Source organism: Myripristis murdjan, chromosome 9 (genome assembly GCF_902150065.1).
Source record: "Myripristis murdjan chromosome 9, fMyrMur1.1, whole genome shotgun sequence".
Classification (NCBI taxonomy): Eukaryota; Metazoa; Chordata; class Actinopteri; order Holocentriformes; family Holocentridae; genus Myripristis; species Myripristis murdjan.
Genome location: NC_043988.1, coordinates 29,317,875 through 29,340,907, shown reverse-complemented (window position 1 = coordinate 29,340,907; position 23,033 = coordinate 29,317,875). Strand labels below are relative to the sequence as shown.

The following is a 23,033-nucleotide window of genomic DNA, read 5'->3' as shown; positions in this document are numbered from 1 at the left end:
TAATTATCTGATTTTTCTCTGCCATTTTCGGTTAATAAAGAGGCAGGTGCTTGCAGGATCAGTTAGTATCTCAAGCCTGTTAGTTGTCTGATTTTCATAAATTTAAGAGCTTTCAAGTGCAGGTCTTTCTTTTGGCCTTTCCCAGGTGTTTGAGCAGGCTGATCACCCTCACTTGGGCTAAGGAACAAATAAGCCCAAACTTTCTTTCTAATGTCTATAAAAAGATCTCTAGCGTTTCTGATAAAATACTTTATGAATTCACAGAATGTAAGTGAAAGAAATCTTAAACACTGACAAAAAGAGAAATAAAAAGTAGGATCATAAACTTAAATTATAAACCATGTAATTTCACAGTCACTTTTATTAAATAACTATTCCATACGCATGCGCTACACACAGAAGTTATGACACATTCTTTGCGGTTTTTAAATGTCCAATGATACATAAAAACTGCAGTAATCATATATCTGCATTGAAATGAAGCCTATTTTATGACGATGAACGGTATGAAGCGAATCCTGATGGATGAGCTGCCCGCTATGTAGACCTGATGATCATCACGGATGAATATATGATGCAGTCTATGCACTTATGAAGTGTAAATAATCAAATCACATACAGTATTTGTCCATTCTGAGGTTGTTCTGGTGTCTTGGTTGATGCAAAAAATGTCCAAGACAGCAAGTCTGTCATAGAGATGGCTCTATTTCTTCTCCATGCACCTTCAGGGCCCTTGTATAGGCCCCCAGTTTTTATTGTTCATCCTTAAACCAAGAGGGAAACAGTCATATAGGAAGGAGCTCGGGAGGACTTTCTCCATAGCAGTACTTGGCTTGAGGGTTTCGGTAGGTGTTCTCATGTTGAACGCTCTGCATGAGGCGGAAAAATAATTAAAGGTTTAAAATCATGACAACAACAACAATCAGGTTGATACAGTCATGTATTTGTACTCTGTGCTCAGATTTTTTCTCTGCTGCTGTAGAGTAGCACCAATACAACTACAGTACATATAAAATGGGTCTAAAGCCTGTGTGTGTTGCATTACTCTAGTTTGCACTATTGAGAGGTTCTTATGTGCATAGGGCCTACTCAAACTTTAATAATGTAGCCAATGTTCATCTTGAGTTTTTTTTTACTTTCTATAGTGAAAGCCAACCTAGACAAATGAGATAATAATATTCATTCTGCTCTCCAAAGACACTGGGAAAGCTTTTACATTTTAGTCATTAAAACCTGACATTCTAATCAAATGCAAATGATAGAAAGACACCACAAGCTGCAAACAGTATGGAGAGGAATGGTTAGCCGAGATAAAATGTAAACGTCATTTCATCTCTTCCCTTGGATTTTCACTTTAATGAGAATTGGGGCAACAAATGCCAATGAGTCATCGATGAGCATAAAAGAAAGCCCTGTATCTACTGAGAGCTGAGCTAAAATTTTCTTGCACTTTCTTGCATTTTCTTCATGTGAGGAGGTCTTACCTTTGGCCATGCAGGCACTGATACAACTCAAATATATAGAATATTTTCAATGCATATCCTATCACTCAAGAGGTGAATAGGAACATGCTCTGGCCTCACTTAACCAATATGAACCAGTATGAGATTTATCTGTGGGAAAACCAACTTCATCGATTGTGCTGCGCGTAGAGATGACTCAATCAATGGTATCAATACACTGATGCTCTTCTTGTGCACAATATTTTATCAAAGTGTGAGTTGTAATGTGTGAGAGCTGATTTGATTTTTTTTTTTTTTTTTGCATGACACATACTTGCGAGGAGGTCCTGCATTTGGCCAGGCACAGCTCAAAATGGTCCTCCACAGCGGTGAAGAGATTCTGGAAACCTTCAGCCGCACGATTCAGGAAGCGCTCAAGGAGAGGTTGCTGAAGAAGCGGAACAGAGATAACAGGAGAGAGCATGTATACCGAAACTGATGTCAATCTGTTACTTCTGCAGGTTCATTTTCTGCGATATGCATAGATGGCTGTATCAAGATTCCACAAGCCACGCATTTCAACATCTTGCATCCAAAAGATATGCATGCATCAATCTCTGAGCATGCGGCATGGCCGCAAATGACCTGCTGCTGACTAAAGAAATAACAGCACATCCTGAATGGTATCCTTGATTAAGCAGATTACCTTATCAGGCTGGAGGCAACATGACACACAGTATTCGTAGATATTACAGCAGCCGTTGGCCAGGCAGCTTTTACAAATGTACTGCCTGGAGCTGGGTGCGTTGATGTTACAGCAGCCGTTCACCAGCAAGTCCTTTCTCTCGCAGACGTAGCCTGTAAAACATTAACAGAGACACACACAGATAAGCATGCACATTGATGACAGTGCACGCAGCCTGAGGGAGCCATCACTTTATCAGCACTACATCTCGCAGTCGAGACTAATTGACTGCATTACTCACCAAGTTCATCTGTGAGCAGCGTCTTGCCCTGGATGGAGTTTCGGCATTGTGTGATCTGTCGGCTGCTGTTGCCCAGGTTGAAGCGGACCTTCCAGGGGATGCGATGGTCTGCATCCCTCACCTCCAAGAGGGTGCGATCCCGTATGGTTCTCTCCTCCTGAGAAAGACACAATGACAAGCAAATGCTCTCATCATCACAAAACACCACCTTTGTATGATTTAGCACTGAATGTTCAGAGAGGAGTGTGTCCCTGTACCTGTTTGAGCGTGCTGGTGAGGAAGTAGATCAGAGACAGTCCAAAGACTACACCTAAAACCCAGCGCTTTCTCAGTAATCGACGTAGCACCATCATAGCATGGCTTTGGGAAATGCTTGTGACAATGAGCCTAACCCTGACCCCCTAAGTCCAAAAACGTCAAACCTTTCCAGTTGTGGGTGGGCTCCCAGACTCAACTATGTGTCAGAGAGAGGTACTTATTTGAAGATGGCTGGCTCAAAATAAAGAGAAAAGCAAGCAAATCTGACAAGCTGACTTATTACAGCCGTATTACAGTACGAAGACACACAAATCCCAACTGGTAACTGCATTCTAGTGTCAGAAACGAGATGGCTACATCAGCTAACCCATTTTTGCGGGCTAACTAGCGGTGACCCAACCAGGCAATGGCCACGGGAAAATGTGACACGGCTACGACAAAAATGACTCCTGACAGACATGAAAGCTGCTCACCCACAGCTAGAACCTGTTCTGTGGCTGGCAAACGCACAAACAGCCCCTCAACATGAAAGGCTGCTTTGTTAGCCTGTTAGCTAGCCGTCGTTAGCATTAGCCAGTGGCCAACAACAACAACAACACTGATGGAGGAGGCTGATAATAAAACTAGGATTTCTTCGACACCGATCCCCCTTTGGCTGCGCAAGTCGCGTCCACTCCGAGGAAAAGCTTTTTTATTACGCACGATTTTACGCACGGCGAGTCGCTCAGTGGTGTTTCATCCCACAAAATCTGACATCCACCATCATCAAAACAAATTTCCAATACGGATGTGGTGTGGTGGGAGGGAGGACGCTGATTGGCTGAGACGAGTCACCGGTGACGTTATACAGGAAGAGGGTCCATCCTTTTTTTTTTTTTTTTTTTTTAATTTCTTCCCCCGGCTGAGCCATCGAAGCTGTCTCTTTGCTGCTACAATCAAGCTAGTCAAGCAAGCTAGCCACGGGTAAATTATGACCAGTGCCGGAGGATAATTTAGTGTACTGATTCAGGTAAACATAAACTACGTTGTGATGGAAGATAGCGCCACTAATGCATGAAACGAGGCTGCAGGTCAGCCACTCCCACTGATGTTTTGTCTGTTTGCACCCACAGGACTGGACCATGTGGTGATGAGCGGTATGCCATGCAGAGGAGACACAGCAGCAACACGGATGGCATGCCCTCTGAAAGGTGGGAACAGGAGCCGTCTGTCCCAGCAGGCCCTTTGTTATTGTGTTGTCTGCTATAGAGCAAAGTATAGACATGATATCTAAGCGCTGGCGTTGATGGCTGTAACACAACATGGCACAAAATGACAAAACCCAGACGTGATCATGAACTACAGTGTTGTATATCAGAGGGATGTGTTGACATTGTCCAGGCTCATTGAGTATTTTGTCCTGCTGTCCTTGCCGTGCAGGAGTCGTAGCCAAACCCTGGGATCAGAGAGCAGCTTGGACGAGGGCGGCGTGTTCGACTGCCTGAAGCCCGACTCGCCCACTTCACCGCAGCAGCTCTTCTCCGGCCTGGTGGGCGTCCCCTCCGGCTCTGTCTCCTCTGCCCCCTTCCAGGCCGCCGGTCTAGTCCTGGGTTCCCCTCCGGACGTTTTTATCCAGATGACAGCGTCGTCCCGGGAAGAAGGGGGGTCCCACCGCACCGAGGGTGGACCCTTCCTGCCCCGGCCGCCCCAGCATCACCATCACCACCACCACTTCCACCACCAGCCCCTGCAGCACCGGACGTCCTCTCTGCTCCAGCAGGCCACCACGGCGGCCGGCTCAGAGCGGCACGGCTCCCGGGAGGAGGCCCAGGAGGACCCGTCCACCCCGGCCCCCGCTCTGTCCGAGCTGAAGGCGGTGGTCACCTGGCTGCAGAGGGGCTTCCCCTTCATCCTCATTCTCCTGGCTAAAGTCTGCTTTCAGCACAAGTTAGGTAAACTGACTCATGTTGTAATCGTGGTCCGTCCTCTTCACGGTTCAGTTTGCACCTGGGTTTGTGTCACCGTTCAAGATCATCATATAAGCAATTCGAACAAAAATGCAGAATGGGGGTGTTGCCATTGGTTCGGAAAGATTGTGTGATATAGCAACAGAGATCCTTTGTATACAGCTCGTGGAAAAAAGTCACTTTTTAGACTTAATGTGATCAAAAGCAGTGTTGAATAGTCCACATTACAATCTGTTTATGCCATGCCTCAAAACAAAACCAAACTAACCCTTCACATACAAGTACTGTGGTGAGAAAAAAAAAATTACAGTTCACCACACATGTACAATTTGGTGAGCAGCAGGCTGGAGAGTCACTGTTTTCAGTTTCAGTACAAAATCATTACACACTGACTAGTGGTAGTAGTGGTTAGTAGTGCACAGAAAATATGACAATAATAGGTTTCGGTGATTCTGTTCTCTCTCCGTCTCTGTCTCTCTCTCTCTCTCTCTCTCTCTCTCTCTCTCTCTCTCTCTCTCTCACTCCGACAGGTATTGCTGTTTGTGTGGGGATGGCCAGCACATTCGCCTTTGCCAATTCCACATTTAAGCACCAAGTGTCATTACGGGTAATAAGTGATATACATATACATGCTAACGTTTTGATTTCCACCCCGGTGTATGGTGAACCACATTCTTTATAGCTACAACATGCAACGTTTTGCCTTGAGGGAGGAGGCGTGTTGTCAGTTTCGGCCTCCTTGCCATCAGTTTGTCAGGATCTCGCCCCACACTTGTCACTCACCTCGAGGAGCTGTCTGCCTTGAAATGACATGTAGCCCGAGGCTGAGGTAACCTGCAGCCATAAAGCCACCACCGGCGTTGAACAAGCACATGTGAGCGCAGTCAGTCTACACAGCAACTCTGATGTTAAACTGTGTGTGTTAACTGTGTGTTTTTGAAAGGGCCCGGTCCGCTGCATCTTTTAGCTTTGCTGTGTTTTCTTTTCTTTGTGCTGTCCACCATTCCTGGTGTTACAGTGACGTGTGGTGGCTGTTTGCACGTTGATCGCTGCAGTCCAGCTCACCACAGGCCGCAGCCACAGCAATGGGTGTATGGCACACAATGGGCCCGATGCAGGAGGCGATGTATGAACACATTTCCTCTTATTTTTTTTTTTTTTCCAGAATCCACAATTGGCTCTTTTTTTGAGAAAAAATTTCAGAGTGCTTTTACCAAGATAAGAAAAAGCTTTCCTCACTATCACAGTCTACAAATCGGTTGTCAAAATTGAAGAACATAAAAAGTGCATTAAATGAGTACCAGTGCATAATCACATTTAGATTATTTTATATTTTAGTGTGCCTAATTATCAGGATTAGATTATTAAAATAAGAATATTTAAATGCAGACTTGGAGTGTGCAGCTTGGGCAAGGTGTTTTTTTTTTGTTTTGTTTTTTTTGTCTGCATTTTAATACTGAACCACTTTTACTTTATTTCAGTACTTTTTGACTTTCCTGTAACGCCGTCACTGACCTTCTGGAGAATCCCATTTTCTTTTCTTTTTTTAGTACTTCAGTTTCACCTTTCTCAGGGCTCACAATCACAGTCAGCTCCAATCTCAGCTGCTGAAGCTCTTTTCTCCTCCTACAGCTTTGTTTTTGTGGCGTCTCCAGTTCTTGGGCATGTATCAGATGATTTTGCATACCGCACAACAGCTGCCTTTATATAGCCTAGTGTTTAGGGGATGTTACTTTATGCCAATAAAAAATGCTCAGACACACACCCCCAGTTTATGAACAAGTGGGATTCATCATTCAGCACACCTGGGTTACAGCAGATTTGAATGGCCAAGAACATTTAGTGCATCTGGAATCAACTTCTCTTATTTTTCCTCTTAACAGAATAATAAGAGAAAACTTAAGAGAAATTTGAGAGAATATTGCTATATCTGGCCCAGTGTGCCAGACATCACTGAAATGCTAATTACAGGCAAAGAGTGGCATTTCCACATGCAATAAAAAGACAGACAGATTAATAGCACAAAATATTCTGTTTATTATTAATTAAATGGAAAAAATACAGTCGATATCGCTTTTGCCTGGACAGTGTTATTTCTTGTCTTCATGTTGTCCCAGTGGGTGTTAATTAAAATTACAACCAATAAAACCTTAGCAGATTTTTGAACAATCCCACCCTCCACCTGTCCTGTCAAATTAAGCCGTTGTTCTCTATTGGTTTACTGCACTGAGAGATCCCTCCATGTCTTATGCCTTGCCCCAACATCCTGTTACAGCAGGAATACACACTACAATACATAACAAACACACTGGTTGTAACCCTATAACAGCATTGTGTGTCTCCTTTACGTCACCAGGAGGAACGCTCTGTGTTTGTTGCTCTGTGGATCATGACGTTCCTTGCGGGGAACATCGCGTACCTCTACTACACTTTCAGCCAGGAGGAGCTGTACAACAGGTAGTGTGTGAGCAGGTACTGTTCATGCAGTGGCTGTGTGTTTTTCTGCATACATCCTTTTTTTTTTTTTTTTTTAATTTAATTTTTGAATTTTCAGTTTTGCCATTCATTTTGTGTTGTGTGAACCATCTTATTTCTTATTTCCATTTCCTTCAGGGAATATTCCTGTTCATGTCAGGTCTTGTCCTGTGAGTATTTTGTGTTAATTTTTAGTTGGTTTTCATTTTTTTTTAAAAGCATTTGCCCGCCTCTTCCTTTTCACTCGCCCCATCCGTGGTGAAACCACCGGAGCCTCCCCGTCAACAACATACACGGTTGATATTTTGTCTCTTTCAGCCTCATCTTTGCCAAGCCCAACATCAACAGCTATGACTTCTTCGATCTGATCTGGGCGGTGGGCATCACTGACTTTGTCCTCAAGTACTTCACCATCGGCCTGAAATGCTTTGTCCTCTTCCTGCCCAAGATTCTCCTGGCCTTCAAATCCAGGGTAGGAAACTCATTGTCATGTTTCTGACCCCCATCACATGTAACTGTAAATCTAAACGTTAATCCTCAAAAACACTGTAAATCCCAAACTGGGAGTATGAGGAATTTGATGCCTTTTCACAGTGTGTGCCTTTTCGGTCTACTAATGTAAGATTTCCTGGACTCTGTGTAATGACCTGAAGATACCTAATGTTCAAAGTGGTTGTGTCACATCTTATTGACAGCATTGTGATAGTGATTAATGATTGTGGTTGTCATTCTTGTCCATGATGCAGACAGTGTGTTTGAGCAATTTAAAAAAAATCCACCTAGGCTCATTTGTTGTTTAGTGGTGTATTTCTCTCCTTGGATAATTAGCCTGGGAGAAATGCATGATAGCAGAAGAAAAGTCATCAAATGTTTCTCATCGGTAGCCTCCATAGACCATAATGCAATGCAGCTGATTAAGTAAGTGCATGAGGGTGGATTTTTCCTTTATAAATAAGTAACTGAAAGTCAGAATAAGTTAGACAAACCATGTCAGCCCCTGGGTAATTAAGTTTGTTTATTGTGAAATCTTTCTATTCACCGTTAACAGTGACACGGGTTAGATCATGGTTGAGTTCCAGGGAGTTGACAGCCAAAGTTATGAACCTTGATGTAGAAGAGGAAAATTGTGAAATTGAGAAACCTGTGAGGAAATACACCACTGAGCGAGGTGCTAAAGTGCTAAAGGGTCACAGTGTGACACTGTTTTGTATTCATAAGGTTTTAAATGGTACTCCTTAGGTGAGATTGTGCATGCGGGTGGCTGTGTGTGTTGTTGGTATGGCCCAAGGCAACGGAATATGTATGTGACTGTGATCACAGGCGCGCACACACACATGCACACACACACACGCACACGCGCGGACACACAAAAACACATACAAATATCTATTTCCATACAGGTGCAGCACGTAGCCTGATGTGTGTGTGTGTGTGCGTGTGCGTGTGCGTGTGCGTGTGTGTGTGCGTGTGTGTGTGCGTGCGTGTGTGTGTGTGTGTGTGTGTGTGTGTTGCAGGAGGGGGGTGGGGGCTCACAAAGTATTAGGATTAAATTTTCCACTGATAAACAGACATACAGGCCTATCAGAACCAAGGCAGTCGGCAACTGAGCTCATTTTCCCTCGAGGGGGTTGCAGGGGTGAGGTCATCCCTCCCTGGAGCTGGACCATTACCTATACTCTCCACTCCCTCTCACACACATACACACACACACACACACACACACACACACACACACATACAGACTCTTTCAGGATGTCCAAATTGCCATCGCTGCCCTTTCTGAGTTTACCTGTCTAAGAGTTAAGACCAAGAGGCCCAGTCTGTCCTGAACTCCATGAAGTCACACAATCAGCCGTTCCACTTCATTACAGCATTCAGCCAAGGACACACTAATGATCCTACATAAGCACTGCAGTCAGCACGAGTCTGCACAAGTGATAGCACGCAAGCCTCCAGCAGACCAGGAAGACCAAAGCATCAAAAAATCTGAGAGGAAAGCACCATACGATGCACAAAACAATTATTTATTACAGCCCTTAAATGTGCACATTTGCAGCATCTATGGGCTTATCAAGACACAAAGATATCAGATAAGTGTACATGCAGACCTCTTGCATTGTTTTTAGTATTAACTTTCACAGGCAGCGGCATATTTTTCAGGCAAATTATTTCAGAATTTCTGGATGTCTTTGGCCTTTTTGAGAACCCTGTTTTCACTTCTTTGTGTGTTGCCTCATTCAGCCTAAGTGTAGAGGGGTCATGTGTTTTTGCTCAAGTGTGGATCTTCCACATTGTGTCTTACTTAAGTGTAAATCTCTTACACTGTTGCACAAGAGGTGACTCTGGGTGCTCTTTGTAAGTGCAGGAGTTCCCGTGGTTTGGTTGTCCTCTTAACATCAGTCTGAGGTCCATTTTCGCCTCTGTTGGTGTTACTGCACCTCCGCTCCAGTGAATTACAGTTTGTAATAGATGTTCTATCCACCTCAGGCAAAATTTAATGAAAACAAGTTTCAGCAGCTCAGTAGAAGCAACAGTCAGATTTATAGTTGTAAAATGAGTTATTTCTACATAAAGAAATTCTATTCTGCTATTGTTTATCACTGATTGATAGGACACCATATCACCGATTGAATCTACAGCTTCATGCAAGCTTTTACATTTTCAGCACTTGCTGCTGTAAACACCAGTGTCAGAGGTCTTTTCAAGGAAAAATCCTCTGGCGCACAGGAAGTGATTTCTTTTGCATTTTTTGCAGCAGCAACAGCAAATTGTTGGAAAGAAATTGAAGAAAAATTTAGCATGAGCAGCAGTTGTCACCATGGCTGAACAGACAAAGACAAGAGCGCCACCGACAGAATCTCAAACCTCATCAACAGAAAATCCAAGGAAGAAGACGTTGCAGCACGGGCACACAACCTTGCACATCCAGCTCAGGAGATCACTTTTGTTTAAGTCTCAAAAACATCTGGGCACGCTTCAACCCTTGAAAGCCACCAAATGGTCAGATCAATCAACATCCTTTAAGGAATTACAGACATGACTGATCATGAAGCGATGACAACAGCAAGAAGCGACAGTGTCCAGAAACATCTTGAAGATGTTAGCGTTGTTGCTGCTAAAGAATAAATTATACCAGCACAGGATGGCATTTCTTCATTGAAGGAGGAACAAAGAATGGCATTACCTTGTGCTTTATTGTTTTCACCATCGTAGTTGCTGCTGTTGGTTTGGTTTCTTCGGTGCTCTCTCACTACAATATATGGACAAAAATATTGGGACATACCTCTTAATCATTGAATCCAGGTGTTTTGTTCAGTTCTATTGCCACAGGTGTATAAAATCAAACACCTGGCCATGCACTATGCTATGGTGCATAGTGCGTAAAAGTGGCCAATGCTCTGCTAACTCAGTAACTGCAAAGCTCCAAACCTCCTGGGTTTCCATGGCCGAGCAGCCGCATGCAAGCCTTACATTCCCTTCCTGACTGCATTGTGCCAACTGTAAAGTCTGGTGGAGGAGGGATAATGCTATGGGCTTGTTTTTCTGGGGTCGGCCTCGGCTCCTTAGTTCCAGTGAAGGGAAATCTTAATGCTTCAGCTCACCAAGACATTTTGGACAATTCTCTGCTCCCAAGTTTGTGGGAACAGTTTAGGGAAGGGCCTTTTCTGTTCCAGCATGACTGAGCCTCAGTGCACAAAGCAGCTCCATAAAGGTATGGTTGGCTGAGTTTGGTGTGGAAGAACTTGACTGGCCTGCACAGAGCCCCGACCTCAACCCCATCCAACACCTTTGGGATGAACTAGAATGGAGATTGCGAGCCAAGCCCTCCCGTCCAACATCAGTGCCTGACCTCACAAATGCTTCTGGATGAATGGACAAAAATTCCCATAGACACACTGCAAAATCTTGTAGAAAGCCTTCCCAGAAGAGAGTAAGCTGTTCTAGCTGCAAAGGGGGACCAACTCCATATTAATGCCTATGGATTTAGAATGGGATGTCAGAAAAGCTCCTGCAGGTGAAATGTGTAGGTGTCCCAATACTTTTGTCCATATAGTGTATGTCATATGGTTGGTGTGCCTGATTGGACAAGTAATCGCCCATTGCTGCTGGCCCTGTTCCAAATGGTTTGATCCCGAAGAGTGCCCAGAGTCTATATTGTGAGGTGATCAACATAAACCAAACCAGAGTATTGCTGTGCGAAGCTACAAGACACACCATTTGATTGACATTTGATCTGCGGGAAGTGCTTCACAAGAACTTTATAGCTGGAGCAGCATGAAACCAAAAGACATTACCAAAATAAAAAAAGACAATATCAAAAATTTACCGCTTTAATTTGTTTGTTTATGTGCATGTTTCTGTGTGACGGTGGACTGGATCAAGAAATCAGACACATTAATTTATTCTTCCTGCTTATTTGGAGCTGCAGTGGAGCTTACTCAAACTTCTTGGCTTCTGTCCAGACCTCATATTTGACAGTTTTTGTGTGGGCGTGATGGGCACTGTGGGATACGAGGCTGAGGGGACAATAAGGAAGATGAATTGGCCGCTAGCAGAGGTCTGCCTCCCCTACCAACCTGGCTGCTCGCGGCTCTTTACCCAGAGTCATCAATCTTTGTCAGCGAGCATCCAGGAAGTCATTATGCAAGCTGGGATGCCACAGGGGCCGTCGGGGAATCAAGTTTGCCTTCAATTTGGGCATCTCAGTTTTTAACCATCCCCAATTCACTTTACACACTTAGTGGCAGCGGGGACTCATTCAGAAGTTCATTTCTCCTCTGTGATTACGGAGGGAGGGATGGTGCTTTAAAGGCAGCTAGCGAGCCCCCGTAGGGCTGGGCTTAATGTGGGCACTGGGTAGCAGGTGGAAAGAGCCGCTGCCAGTTTCCCTTGCAGTGTGGGGAAATTGCCTGTACCGCTGTGAAACTGCAGAGCCCTGGACAGTAGCCATGTTTGGGCTGGAGGCATGCTGTTTTAAGCTTTTAATACAGCACTGCTCTTGACTAGATAGAAGAGTGCCCGGAAGCTGTTGAGCTCTTTCTGCTTTATGGACAGTCAGTGAGTGGATCAAAGAGAGACTGAATACATATTGGCTCCATTTATTATGAAATAGCTTCTGTTTCTTTGTTTGAGAGTTTGGTTAAGGTTGAGGTTCCTTTTGCTTTTGTCGTTTCCCCTGCAAAAACACTGTCATATTAATATGTTAGCAGATGTTGTCATAGCGGACAGTGCTGTACAATTCACCTGCTAACGAAAACGGCATAAAGGATTCAGAGTCTCGCAGTTTCATGATGTTTCCTGTACCCAATGATGACAATAAATATGATTCTAATGAGAAATTCCATAGTTTAGTTTCCTACACCTTTAAGCATTTTTACTTGCAGGTCACAGCCATCTCCATATAGGTAGCTACTGGTTCTCAACAGGTCTTGCCTTAAGGTCCGGATTTGTGTTTTAGTCATTAAGTTATGGTCCACACGTAGGCTAACTTAAGAGCCATTCAGTTTTGTTTTGTAAAATGAAAAGTGCAGTCATTCCCCAAATGCTTTAATGCACTGTAACCCTCTGAAACCTAAATCAGTTTCCCTTGACAGTATTTCTTTGAAAACTGACAGTTTGGTTCATGTCAGGAAAGTGCAGACTCTTGTCTAAAAGAGTACACTCATTCTAATACTAATGCTAATTTTAATACTGTGTTACTTTCATTTTCTAGATGGCCAGTTACATAGGCCAAAGTTGCCCATTTTTATGCATTTCTTTATTTTACTTTTTGGTTTTTCTTCAAGAGTCTGGGAAATAAACGTGTTGTACCGGTTTGCTGAACCGTGAAATAGTTATTGGTTCCTTTCGGGCCGCGACCCGCCAGTTGACAACTATGTCCATTTGTGTAATTTACGTGTGTGTTTGACCAGGGCAAGTTCTACCTGCTGATCGAGGAGTTGAGCCAGTTGTTTCGGGCCCTGGTGCCAATCCAGCTCTGGTACAAGTACATCATGGGGGAAGACCCGTCTAGCAGCTACTTCCTTGGAGCCACTCTCATCATCATCTACAGCCTCTGCAAGGTAACCAGAGAACATCAAAGTAGCCACATCCTGTGGTATTGTATCATATAGGGAAGTAGCTGACATTCTTGTTTTAGCGTTTTTGGTAGAGCAATGTGAATAAACTGAAGAAGCCTGAGCTCACACCAACCACATTACAGCAACCCGCAGTAAGGAGAACGAAGGTCAGAGCCTCAGTGCCCTTTCAACTGATGTCAAAAATACTAGGTGACGCAGTTATGACGAAAGACAGAAATGCTCTGAAAAGTAAAAACAAAGGACATGACCCAGAGGAAATCTGTCTGTGTGCTTGAGGGCTCATTTATACCAATATGAAGGCTTTAACTCTCCTGGGAACGAAAGCCTGAATCAGAAAATTTAGCGCTACCCCACAACAGACGCAACAGATAACTTTACTTGTTGCTCCAAGCCTTTGAAAGTACTTGATATATCCTGAGAGATGTCATAGTATCTGCAGCTTTTGATTCAAATACATTATTGAATCTCAAAACTTAGGGTGATGTAGTTTTGGGTGGGAAAAAAAATCCAAAATTAGAACTCCTTAAAAGCTAAAGTAATAATAATCACTGTAATGTGGCTTGAATTATTGGGGCAGAAGTGCAGAATGATCCTGGAGATTATTTAAATAAATAAATGAATAAAAGTCAGCAATAATGTTTGCTTAAGTAGTTGGGGAAAAATCACTGGCTTGGCCATCCTCAACAGGGTAAAAACTTCTGTAAGTGCACCAGTATAAAAAGTTACAATACACCAAATTACAGTCCTCACTGGTAGTTCAGAGGACTTGTGGTTGTCTGTAAATGCACATTGCATTTGAAAGAAAACAGTCCCTGGTCACCGAGGTCAAACGGGCACAGACGGTTTCAGAATCAGCCTGACGAGATCAGAAGGTTTGAAAAGGTTTTGAGGAGAGAAGGTTGAAGGTCAGTGCGAGTGCAGCTCCAGAGCAGTTAGATAACAGGACATCAGAACAGCTCAGAAAAACAAAGTGAGTCAGTTCATTTTCATCACTATTAGTGGGAACAGGAAATAGTGAAACCGAGGGGAACTTTGATCATGAATCTCTGCATCCTAGTGAGATGTGCAGTGATGCAACAGCAATGTGATGTGTGGATTTACACAGTACATTGCTCACCATCATGTGTCTTAGACTATGTGCTGACATGCATAGACGAGGCTTGTATTAATACACCGTTGATTCATCAGGAGGGGCTTTTGGCAGTTGCCTTGTTCAGATGAACTGGGTGGATTGCTTCCTGGGTGCGGACCCAGCATGTACGGTGCTGAGGTCCTGAGGTGTTTTCCAGGATCAGGGTCAGTGTGTCACTATCGGAGCACGTTGCTGTGCATCCGCTGCTGACTCACCACGGCCTTGCTGCTGCATCACATGGGAAGACAGTTAGACCAAAGTTTAGAGAAGCAGGCTTGTGACCAGAGGGAAGGCGGTTTGAATTAATAAATAACCAAGCAGCTTTGCAGGTTGGCGACTCCAAGTGTCAGTGAAAAGTAAGTGCTTGAAAATTTTTAATTTCAGTCTTCAGAAATCATCTAATTTGTCTAGTGTTTGACAAAGATACGTTTTTTAGGAGCAATACTCCCAATATTTTAAGCTACAAATGAAGCTGCTGATAGCCAATATTTTTGCCAAGATCCATCATATTTAAAATAGAAAATTAAAATGCAAAAAAGAAAAAAAAAATTGAAAATTACTACTTGAACGCTTGTCTTTATATTGAAATGCTGGAATAAGCAAAATGAGCAAAGAGAATATTGCAAAAGCAAAATAAAAAGATGAGAGATACTGACAACAATATCAGTATCAAAAAATATCAATAAGAATATAATCTTTGTAAAAAAAATATCTTTTCAATAACCTCCTTCCTATCACAGAGGGAAGATGAGGACATGCCGATATCTGAAATTAAAAACAAAAAAAAGTCCAGATATCGGACCAAAACTAATAAACCAATCTAACTCCAAATCGCTGGCAGTTGCAGCCCCTTTTTGGAGTTTAGGCTGGTGAGACCGATGTTATTTTATACAGAAACATCTTGCCTAGTTGAGCTTTAATGAAAATATAAATAAGATGATTCTTGAGTAGTCCTATGGCGAGGGAGTTTACAGTGTTATAGCAGCAAAGGGGATAGTGCAATAACAAGAAGCATCAATGAGAGATTAAAAAAACCTAAGATATAATAAATTAGTAAGTAACCAAAAATGAAAATATAAATGAGTAAACAGATATAATTGCACATAGGAGATATTGAAATTGCACAGTTTATATATTGATACTGTTCCCGAGTGAATTGTCAGTTCGGGGGTGTGTGTGGTCCTCTGAGAGCGATGTTGACTGTAGAGTGTGACAGCAGCAGGAAGGACGGACCTGCGGTAACTCTCCTTCACACACCGCGGGGGAAGCAGCTTGTCACCGAAGGAGCTGCCCGCTGCTGTCAGGGCGTCCCGCACGGGGTGGGACACGTTCCCCGTCAGGGAGGATATCTTAGCCGTCACTGTCCCACCGCCTCCACAGTGTGGAGAGGGCATCGCAGGACAGAACTGACCTTCCTAACCAGCTTGTTAAGGCCATCACTAAATAAATAAATAAATAAATAAAAGAATAAAAAAGTTTGATCTTCAGGAACTGTAATCCCTAATCATCAAAATTAAAACAAAATGGTATGAAAGTTTCAATTTTTGAATTAAAATTAAATTGAATTGAATTAAATGAACTAAGTTTTGGAGATGCACCTGTAATATGATACTCAGATGCTGCAAAGTGGCTCGACAGGCCTAACAAGCTGGTCAGATGTAGCCAAAACATAAAAAAAAAAAAAAAATAGCAATATATGTTATGTATTTTCAGTTGTTATAAAAGTCTGTTTATACTTGTTTGTTTGTGTTTTATTTACTGCAGTCCTTTGACATCTGTGGGCGTATATCTGCCATACGCAAGGCCTTTGCCATCCTCTGCAGCTCTCAGGTCAGATATGACGACAGCTCATGTTGCGTTTCACTCTGTTTACTTTCCAGCAAACATTCACACCCTTCACTTTCTTTTGATCGTTCACTGTGTCTCTTAAGCATTCACACATTTTTTATTGTATCAAACAGCATTGCACTGTCATTTTACTCCAGTTTTTGAATGGATATTTCCAATTGCATGAGCTAAAAAGTGGTTGATAAACAAAGTGCCAAGTATTAAGTTGTATTAAGTTGTTGTTTGACAGTTGTTGTTTTCGCCTTGTGTAGAGTTATGGTGTGAGGGCCAGCAGCCAGCAGTGCAGCGAGGCGGGCGACGTCTGCGCTATTTGTCAAGCTGACTTCAAAGAGCCCATAGCCCTTCTCTGTCAGGTGGGATCTCACTAACAGATACATCAAATGAAACCACATACTGTTGTGCATGGAGGGTGGGCGGGTTTTGACACAAACTGAAAGAAAGCACAAATTAACATAAAGGAACAAACGTATCTGCATCCCTCTTGTTCGCAACAGATTGTAGGAGATCTGGGAAAGGAGGGCAACTTCCTCGCCTCCCACACTGGTTGTTGAATTGGACTGCATCATGCACCAGTATGCAGTATTACTGTAGCATACAATGCAATGCTCAGATGCAATTTTTTCATAAGAAAAAATGCAGGAAAACAAACTGAAGAATGTAGCAAAAATCATGTTGCAAGATGATTAGTAGTAACTTGTCATGACCTTCCTCAGATATATCAAATGACAGCTACTCGCCACGCTCAGCTTTTTTTTTTGTTTTTCACAGGACTCCTATCTGCCTCTCTGTGGTGAGTCCCAGCTGCTTCCTTAGCGGCTCGGGATTAGCCTCCGTAGCTGTGAAACCAACAGGGTGAAGACACCTTGTGCTGCATCATTTGCTTTGAGAAAAATTGTCCATGCTCGAGGATCTGTCCTTGGCAGTAGACCTTGAGTTGGCTACCTATTTTCGTAACTGATCAGTAAATGAAAATGTGGCTACTGCTATTACTTCCACTGCGGTAGGGATCTGACAAAACCAGATTTTTGGTAGCTGATACCAGCACCAGTGACATTCTGTGATTCTCTATCTGATTGGTAATCTTTACAAAAAACATAAAAACAAAAGTCACATTCAAAAAACGCTTGTTAAACTATACATAGTAAACTTTAATGTGTTTCAAGCATCTAATCAGCATCTTTTCAATAAAATAAGAACACAAGACAAACCAGCCACGCATTTCAAATTAGTGGAACTGTATGAAATGTTCTGCTGAAGCAACAAACACAATGGTGTGATTATGTGCTCTCATTTTGATTTGATTTGATTTGCACTTTTACATTTTTTCTGAAACTTCTGAGCGGTATGTCGCAAAGCAGGATTAGCCAGGTAACCAGATAACTTCAGTAAGTGTTAGGAAGTAACCTTCTGAAAGTTTGTTTATTGCATCAGCATAGACGGTTGCAAAATATAACATCCAAGTTTTGCTTTGCAGATTGAAATTACTGTCATTAGGAGACAGCGCAATCTTTTTTTCACAGTTACATGGCTAACTCTCCAGTCCTGCACTGTAAAATGTAAAATGCCTCCCTTTGGCCCAGTCCCAACATCCAAACTCATGGACTCACGGACTTTGAGATGCGTTCCCACTAAATCCGTGAGATTTTAGGGCGGTCCCACTGTCAACTCATCAAGGTGCATGAGGGCTCTATTACAGATGTTTTGAGCCCTTTATGCACACCTTCCATGAGTCTGCATTTCTGTAGACTTTACCTGAGTGAATTACTTGCAGTTCAAAGCGTTGTGACATGAAACACAGGGTTACCATATACCACCGTATGCCTATATTTACAAAGAAACACTACATTAACAAGGATTTAAGACATGACATAAAAAAAAAAAACACATGAAATCTGAGGAATGCAAGCACATGCTATATTACACACCTAGTTTACTCAGCAACCATCTCCTTTCATTTTTACTTTATGATGCTGTTTTGACAAAAAAAAAAAAAAGAGTAAATTGATTATTTGACAGTCACCTATAGTCCACTCTGTAAGGCAAGAGTCTGACCTTGAGGAAAGTGCAGAACGTAAAATAGAAAGTCCCAAACCCACAATCAGGCACAGCATGTTTTGGCGTCGTCAAGGTAACGTGCGATGTCGCAACGTGCAGTCCCGTTCCTGTTTACACCATTTTGAACCCTTGCAGCCACTGATTTAAATCACTTACCACTTGATATCAATTCAGTCTGTGAGGGTGCAGGGCTTAGGCCTTAGGGTGGGCGTTGGGACTCCCTCTCTTCTGCTGTTGCTGCATGAAACAATAATAACCTCTGAGCTTATATGTATGCACAAATGCACTGATGAGTTCCACTTCATATAGGCTTCTGTCATAATGGTTTAATAATGTTCTGCAAGAGCTATTAGATTAGGTGGCTTGGTGGTTTTTACAGCTCCAGTGGACACCAGAACAAGTTCCTCCCTGACACTGTTTGTCAAGGGCACTGTGGCTGCATCCTGGGCTCAGCGCCGCCCAAAACGATTGTGATTGGTTTAAAGAAATACAGACAAGGCAGGGTGTTTTTTTTTTTTCTTTTTCTTTTTCCTCTATAGCAGAATGATACCTGGGTTTGACCTTTCTCCAGCGCTGACACAGCACTAAGAAAGGTCTGGCTATGCGAGACTGGGGTCAAAGCAGCACCTTGGAGCTGGGAGGGATTCAGTGTCTTTCTCAAGGACACTTCAGCAGGGTGAATCCTCGCGGCTCATGATTTATTCACCGATAATCTTTACATAACAGTCAGGCTCCCATGAAAAGCGCTTGACCTTGAAGCGGCAAAAGTAAGAACTGTTTTCCGTAGCCCTTTGAGGGACGTGTGTGTGCCGTGTGTTTGATTGAACGGGGTGGAAACTGAAGTGTGTGTGTGTGTGCCCTGTGTTTCTCTGCAGCACGTGTTCTGCGAGGACTGCCTGTGTCTGTGGTTTGACCGGGAGAGAACCTGTCCGCTGTGTCGCTCTGCTGTCATCGAGACCCTGCGATGCTGGAAGGATGGCACCACCTCTGCTCATTTCCAAATCTACTAGCGTTGACCACAGTTACATGCACACAGAAAATGTGATTGTAACATGATTAAGACAATGATACCAATAAGGCAAGACCCATGTGGACGCCATACTCTATTTATATTAGGGCCAGTAAGATATATGGATTCCTATTTACGGTAAATCACATTAATAGACCAGTCATAACACATATATACTTTCACTGCAGTTATTTAAGTATGATCAAGTTGTGCATCATGTGTAGAGTGTGTAATGTGTAGTGTCATTTCTGTTGCAGTAACCACCGGATTTTTGGGTGAGATGTCATTTTATGAAATCATGCAAATGACTTTGATCACCTTATTGTCTTAAATTGACAAATGGCAATAGTTGTGTCATGTATATTGCACATGTAGCTCTTACTAAGCCGCTATGATTTACTGTAAATAGTCACAACATTCACATTATGCCTTTAGGGTCTTCAGCACAAGGTTAAGATCGGGTAATCGTGTGCAGATAAAATTTGATTGTTCTTTTTTTTTTATACAAGGCTTGGTGTTTAAGGTTTTTATTCAAGAATGACATGTTTGCCATTTGAGGAAAACGAAAGCTCTCACCTACAAAATGATTGGCAATACAGAGTTTTAAAATGGTTTAGTAATTCTTGGAAGACATTAGGTAAAAAATGCCAACACCTCCATCAAGTGAATACTTAGAAAAAAAGAAGTGAAGTGTGTGTATGTAGTATTTTCAGATTTATTTGTGAATTGGAATCAGTGTGTGTGGAGCCATAATGTCACATCATATGGATCAAGTTTCATTTAGACAGTAAATGTGGTGCAGAGAGTGGGTTTTCTGTTTATTTCTTCATGTATTTATATGTTGTTATTGATAGAGGCCGGCTAATATCAGATTTCCCTCTGTTGTATCGTTATGCACAGTTCATGTGATTTCTCATGCGTTTTGGTCAGTATGAACAAAGCATTACTGACCAGTTTCTCTTTGCTTGCAGTACACAACACATTTTCAATTAAATTACAGTATAATGGTTTAAATTGTCAAGTGATTTTTTTGTTTTTTGTTTTTTGTCAATTTCAAGGACACGTGCAGACAAGTGTTTCAGAAAAGCTTTTATTAAGTTGACTGCCCAAAGTTTCAAAGTTCATATGAAATATTTAAGTATAAAGAACAGACACTTTAGAAAAGACAGTTTCAAGAATTGCACTCACACTACAATTCTGCTTTATCAGGGAAAAAAAAAAACAGCTTATTATCAGACATCACAGCCAGCATAACGGCATGGAGCCTCTTATGCACAAGTCTTTACTGTATATGGTGTTAAAATTCATAAAAATGCTAAACAGAGAAATCAGTGGAGCGACTCTAAACTTCATCTAAATACTGTAGAAAAAAAATCTAGAAAGACAACTCCTCACCCACTTATTTACTTTTACAGTATAGCTTATATTTAAAAAGTACAGTGCAATGTGAATCCCCAAAGCATTTTTCCCCACTGAGCGCCATTCAATGCATTTAAAAAACAAACAAACAAAAACTGCACAAATTTTACATACATTTTCACATCCTTTTTGTGTATGCCTAATTTAATATTGGTGCGTCCACACTGAGGCAGGTGAAGGTTCATAGGAGTCGAATTAGTAAGTTTTTCCCCCCATATTCTCAGGGGAGGATGACATCACCGTTTCATGAGCGGGATGACAGAGTCAGACAGTCATGCAGGGGCAAGATGTGCCACCGACTGCAGGGCTGCACGGATTCAGTGTGTGAACTCGGTGTGAAACTCGCTCCGCACCCACAGGCCGGGCCTCATCAACTCTCCACGACACACGAAATTAGTCAGCCACACAGTTGCGACCATGCAACTCATTTCAGCGCCAGTTCTGGGTGGGCACACTTGTCTTTTTCTACGCGCAGCACACCTTGCCTGGACCCATCCGTCCTCCGACTCATCTTGCATCCCTTGTGTTTTTGTTTTTGTTTTTGTTTTTTTTTTTAGTGCAAATGTTGTGAGCCCCGTTTCTTCCCTCGTGCACAGTCCTCAAGGCACCATCTACACAAGGATATAAACATATGCAGTTATTTTTTTTCTTCCATGAATCGCTCAAAATGCTCCATGTGTTGTAATTTTGTGAAACAATCGGAGCGAGAGTCCATGAAAACATTACGTCATTTCCAATGCGCGCCACCGGATATCAGAATGTAAACAGATATTATTTCACCACACAATCTGTCTCTTATTCATCCCATAATTATCCCCTGGCGTTTGTTAGTGCACAACTAAACCCATACACAACCATCCTTAGACTTAAATAGATATAGGCTAGAGCATGCTAAACCTACAAACGCATCTTTTAATTGCAGAATTCTAACAACCCATCATTTTCAAATGTCATAAATCCTCAGGCTATTATTTGAAATAGTAAATAGCAGCAGACGGATGTAAAAAACAATCTTTCAAGTTTTTTTTTTTCTTTTTTATGTAATACTTGAACCATGGCTTCAGGACTTTGTGAGTATGTTATATTTATTATAATTGGAGTATTAGGGTGTGCAAAAGGGGGGCTTACATAACAATTTCCTATTTTTTTTTTTTTTCTGATATTGTAAGAAAAGTTGGGGGGAACCTTTAAATCTCCTGCCTGGCCCCAGTTTATCCAGAGTTTGGAAAGTTTTTTATAGGCTAAATGACGATAGAACTACATCAGAAATGTATTCCTTCATGTAAAGTGAAAGTAACAACAAAATTGGAGTTACAAGGTTTTTAGATGCGACGGCGCAATTTTATTTTTATTTTTTACGTAATGCATTGCCGTGGACCCTGAGCAGCGTTTTCCATATAATTTTTTTTTTTTTTTTAATTGAATTGATTCGGGGTTGTTTACTTTATGATAACCAGCGACAGAAGGTCACAAAGTCATTCACATTTTTTTTTTTAAACCGCTATTAAACCGCATGCAAATGCACGTGCGACACTGCTCGCAGCCTACCTGTTGCTGGTGTTGCCCTCTCGCGAACCCCGCGCGCCCTACAGGTGTCGCCTCGTGACGAACAGCACGAGCACGGTGATGTGTATTGCGGTGCATATAAAGCTCTTGAGCTGCTCCCGGCCGCTCAGCTGGCCCCTCCGCCTGCAGCTGTAGCCGCTGTCCGCCTCCCCCGCCGCCCAGCTCTTCTCCAGCTGGTCCCCGATGCGCCGCAGACGCGCAGCCAGAAGCTGAGCCATGGAGCACGGCGACGGTCTCCGGGCGCAGGTGGAGTCACCCGGCAGAAGCAGAGGCTGGTCTGTCGGCAGCCAGCACATCTTTGTTCTTCTAAAAAAATAATCAGTCGACTGTTGTTGTTGTTGTTGTCGCCCCTGTCTGCTCTGTTTAGTCGTTTGGAAAATAACCCTCCCTCCCTGTCCGGATCAAATCTTAACTGTTTGCGTTTCTCCCCTCTCTCTTCTGTCTCTCTCACTCTACTGTATTATTCATTACAGTGTCACATGGTGTGGGGTTTACATCATCTTTTCCCAAAAGAGAGATGCAATCGTTAACTCTTGAAACTCTCCTTTGGTTTGATCCGGAGAGTCTTTTGTTAAACAGGGTGAGGTGGGACTTAGCATTGATCTTTCATTATGCATCGGGTAAAACATGCATTTAGTGTGGCCGATTATAAGCACTCAGACGGCAATGCAGAGTGAAATCCAAGCATTTATATTCACAACAATTACAATGTGCGCTGACCTGCTCTGCGCGCACAAATGGAAAAATCCCTTGCAAAATACCGCGTCTATAATAAACCTGCGGAATTAAAATTCGCGGAACTTTGCGTGCAGCATAC

General features: G+C 42.6%; 2 protein-coding genes across 4 annotated transcripts; one reads left to right on the top strand and one right to left on the bottom strand.

Moving 5' to 3' along the window:
* Positions 1-341: 341 nt before the first annotated feature.
* spring1 (SREBF pathway regulator in golgi 1) lies at positions 342-3,485 on the bottom strand. Its single transcript, XM_030060754.1, has 5 exons — positions 2,686-3,485; positions 2,429-2,585; positions 2,149-2,300; positions 1,777-1,890; positions 342-869 (listed from the first exon to the last, which is right to left on the bottom strand). Exons 1-5 carry the CDS (start codon positions 2,779-2,781, stop codon positions 786-788), a joined length of 603 nt encoding a protein of 200 aa, XP_029916614.1. The 5' UTR covers positions 2,782-3,485; the 3' UTR covers positions 342-785.
* A 97-nt stretch (positions 3,486-3,582) lies between these two features.
* rnft2 (ring finger protein, transmembrane 2) lies at positions 3,583-20,237 on the top strand. Of its 3 annotated transcripts, none has more exons than XM_030060750.1 (10): positions 3,583-3,695; positions 3,799-3,876; positions 4,106-4,617; positions 5,163-5,239; positions 6,989-7,089; positions 7,426-7,579; positions 13,020-13,169; positions 16,084-16,149; positions 16,419-16,520; positions 19,098-20,237. In XM_030060750.1, the coding sequence occupies exons 2-10, from the start codon at positions 3,830-3,832 to the stop codon at positions 19,230-19,232; spliced, it is 1,344 nt and encodes a 447-aa protein (XP_029916610.1). In that variant the 5' UTR covers positions 3,583-3,695; positions 3,799-3,829; the 3' UTR covers positions 19,233-20,237. The 3 variants fall into 3 exon arrangements, with proteins under 3 accessions (XP_029916610.1, XP_029916611.1, XP_029916612.1); XM_030060751.1 differs by lacking the exon at positions 19,098-20,237 and adding an exon at positions 16,936-17,299; XM_030060752.1 differs by lacking the exon at positions 3,583-3,695 and having other exon boundaries at positions 3,785-3,876.
* The last annotated feature ends 2,796 nt before the right edge of the window (positions 20,238-23,033 follow it).

Coding starts and splice junctions, on each gene's coding strand:
- rnft2 (XM_030060750.1), top strand. CDS start 3,830: ATGCAGAGGAGACACAGCAGCAACACGGATGGCATGCCCTCTGAAAG. Junction 4,618..5,162: donor CTGCTTTCAGCACAAGTTAG/GTAAACTGACTC, acceptor TCACTCCGACAG/GTATTGCTGTTTGTGTGGGG. Junction 7,580..13,019: donor TCCTGGCCTTCAAATCCAGG/GTAGGAAACTCA, acceptor GTGTTTGACCAG/GGCAAGTTCTACCTGCTGAT.
- spring1 (XM_030060754.1), bottom strand. CDS start 2,781: ATGATGGTGCTACGTCGATTACTGAGAAAGCGCTGGGTTTTAGGTGTA. Junction 2,301..2,428: donor GCTGCTCACAGATGAACTTG/GTGAGTAATGCA, acceptor AATGTTTTACAG/GCTACGTCTGCGAGAGAAAG. Junction 870..1,776: donor AATGCAGGACCTCCTCGCAA/GTATGTGTCATG, acceptor CGCCTCATGCAG/AGCGTTCAACATGAGAACAC.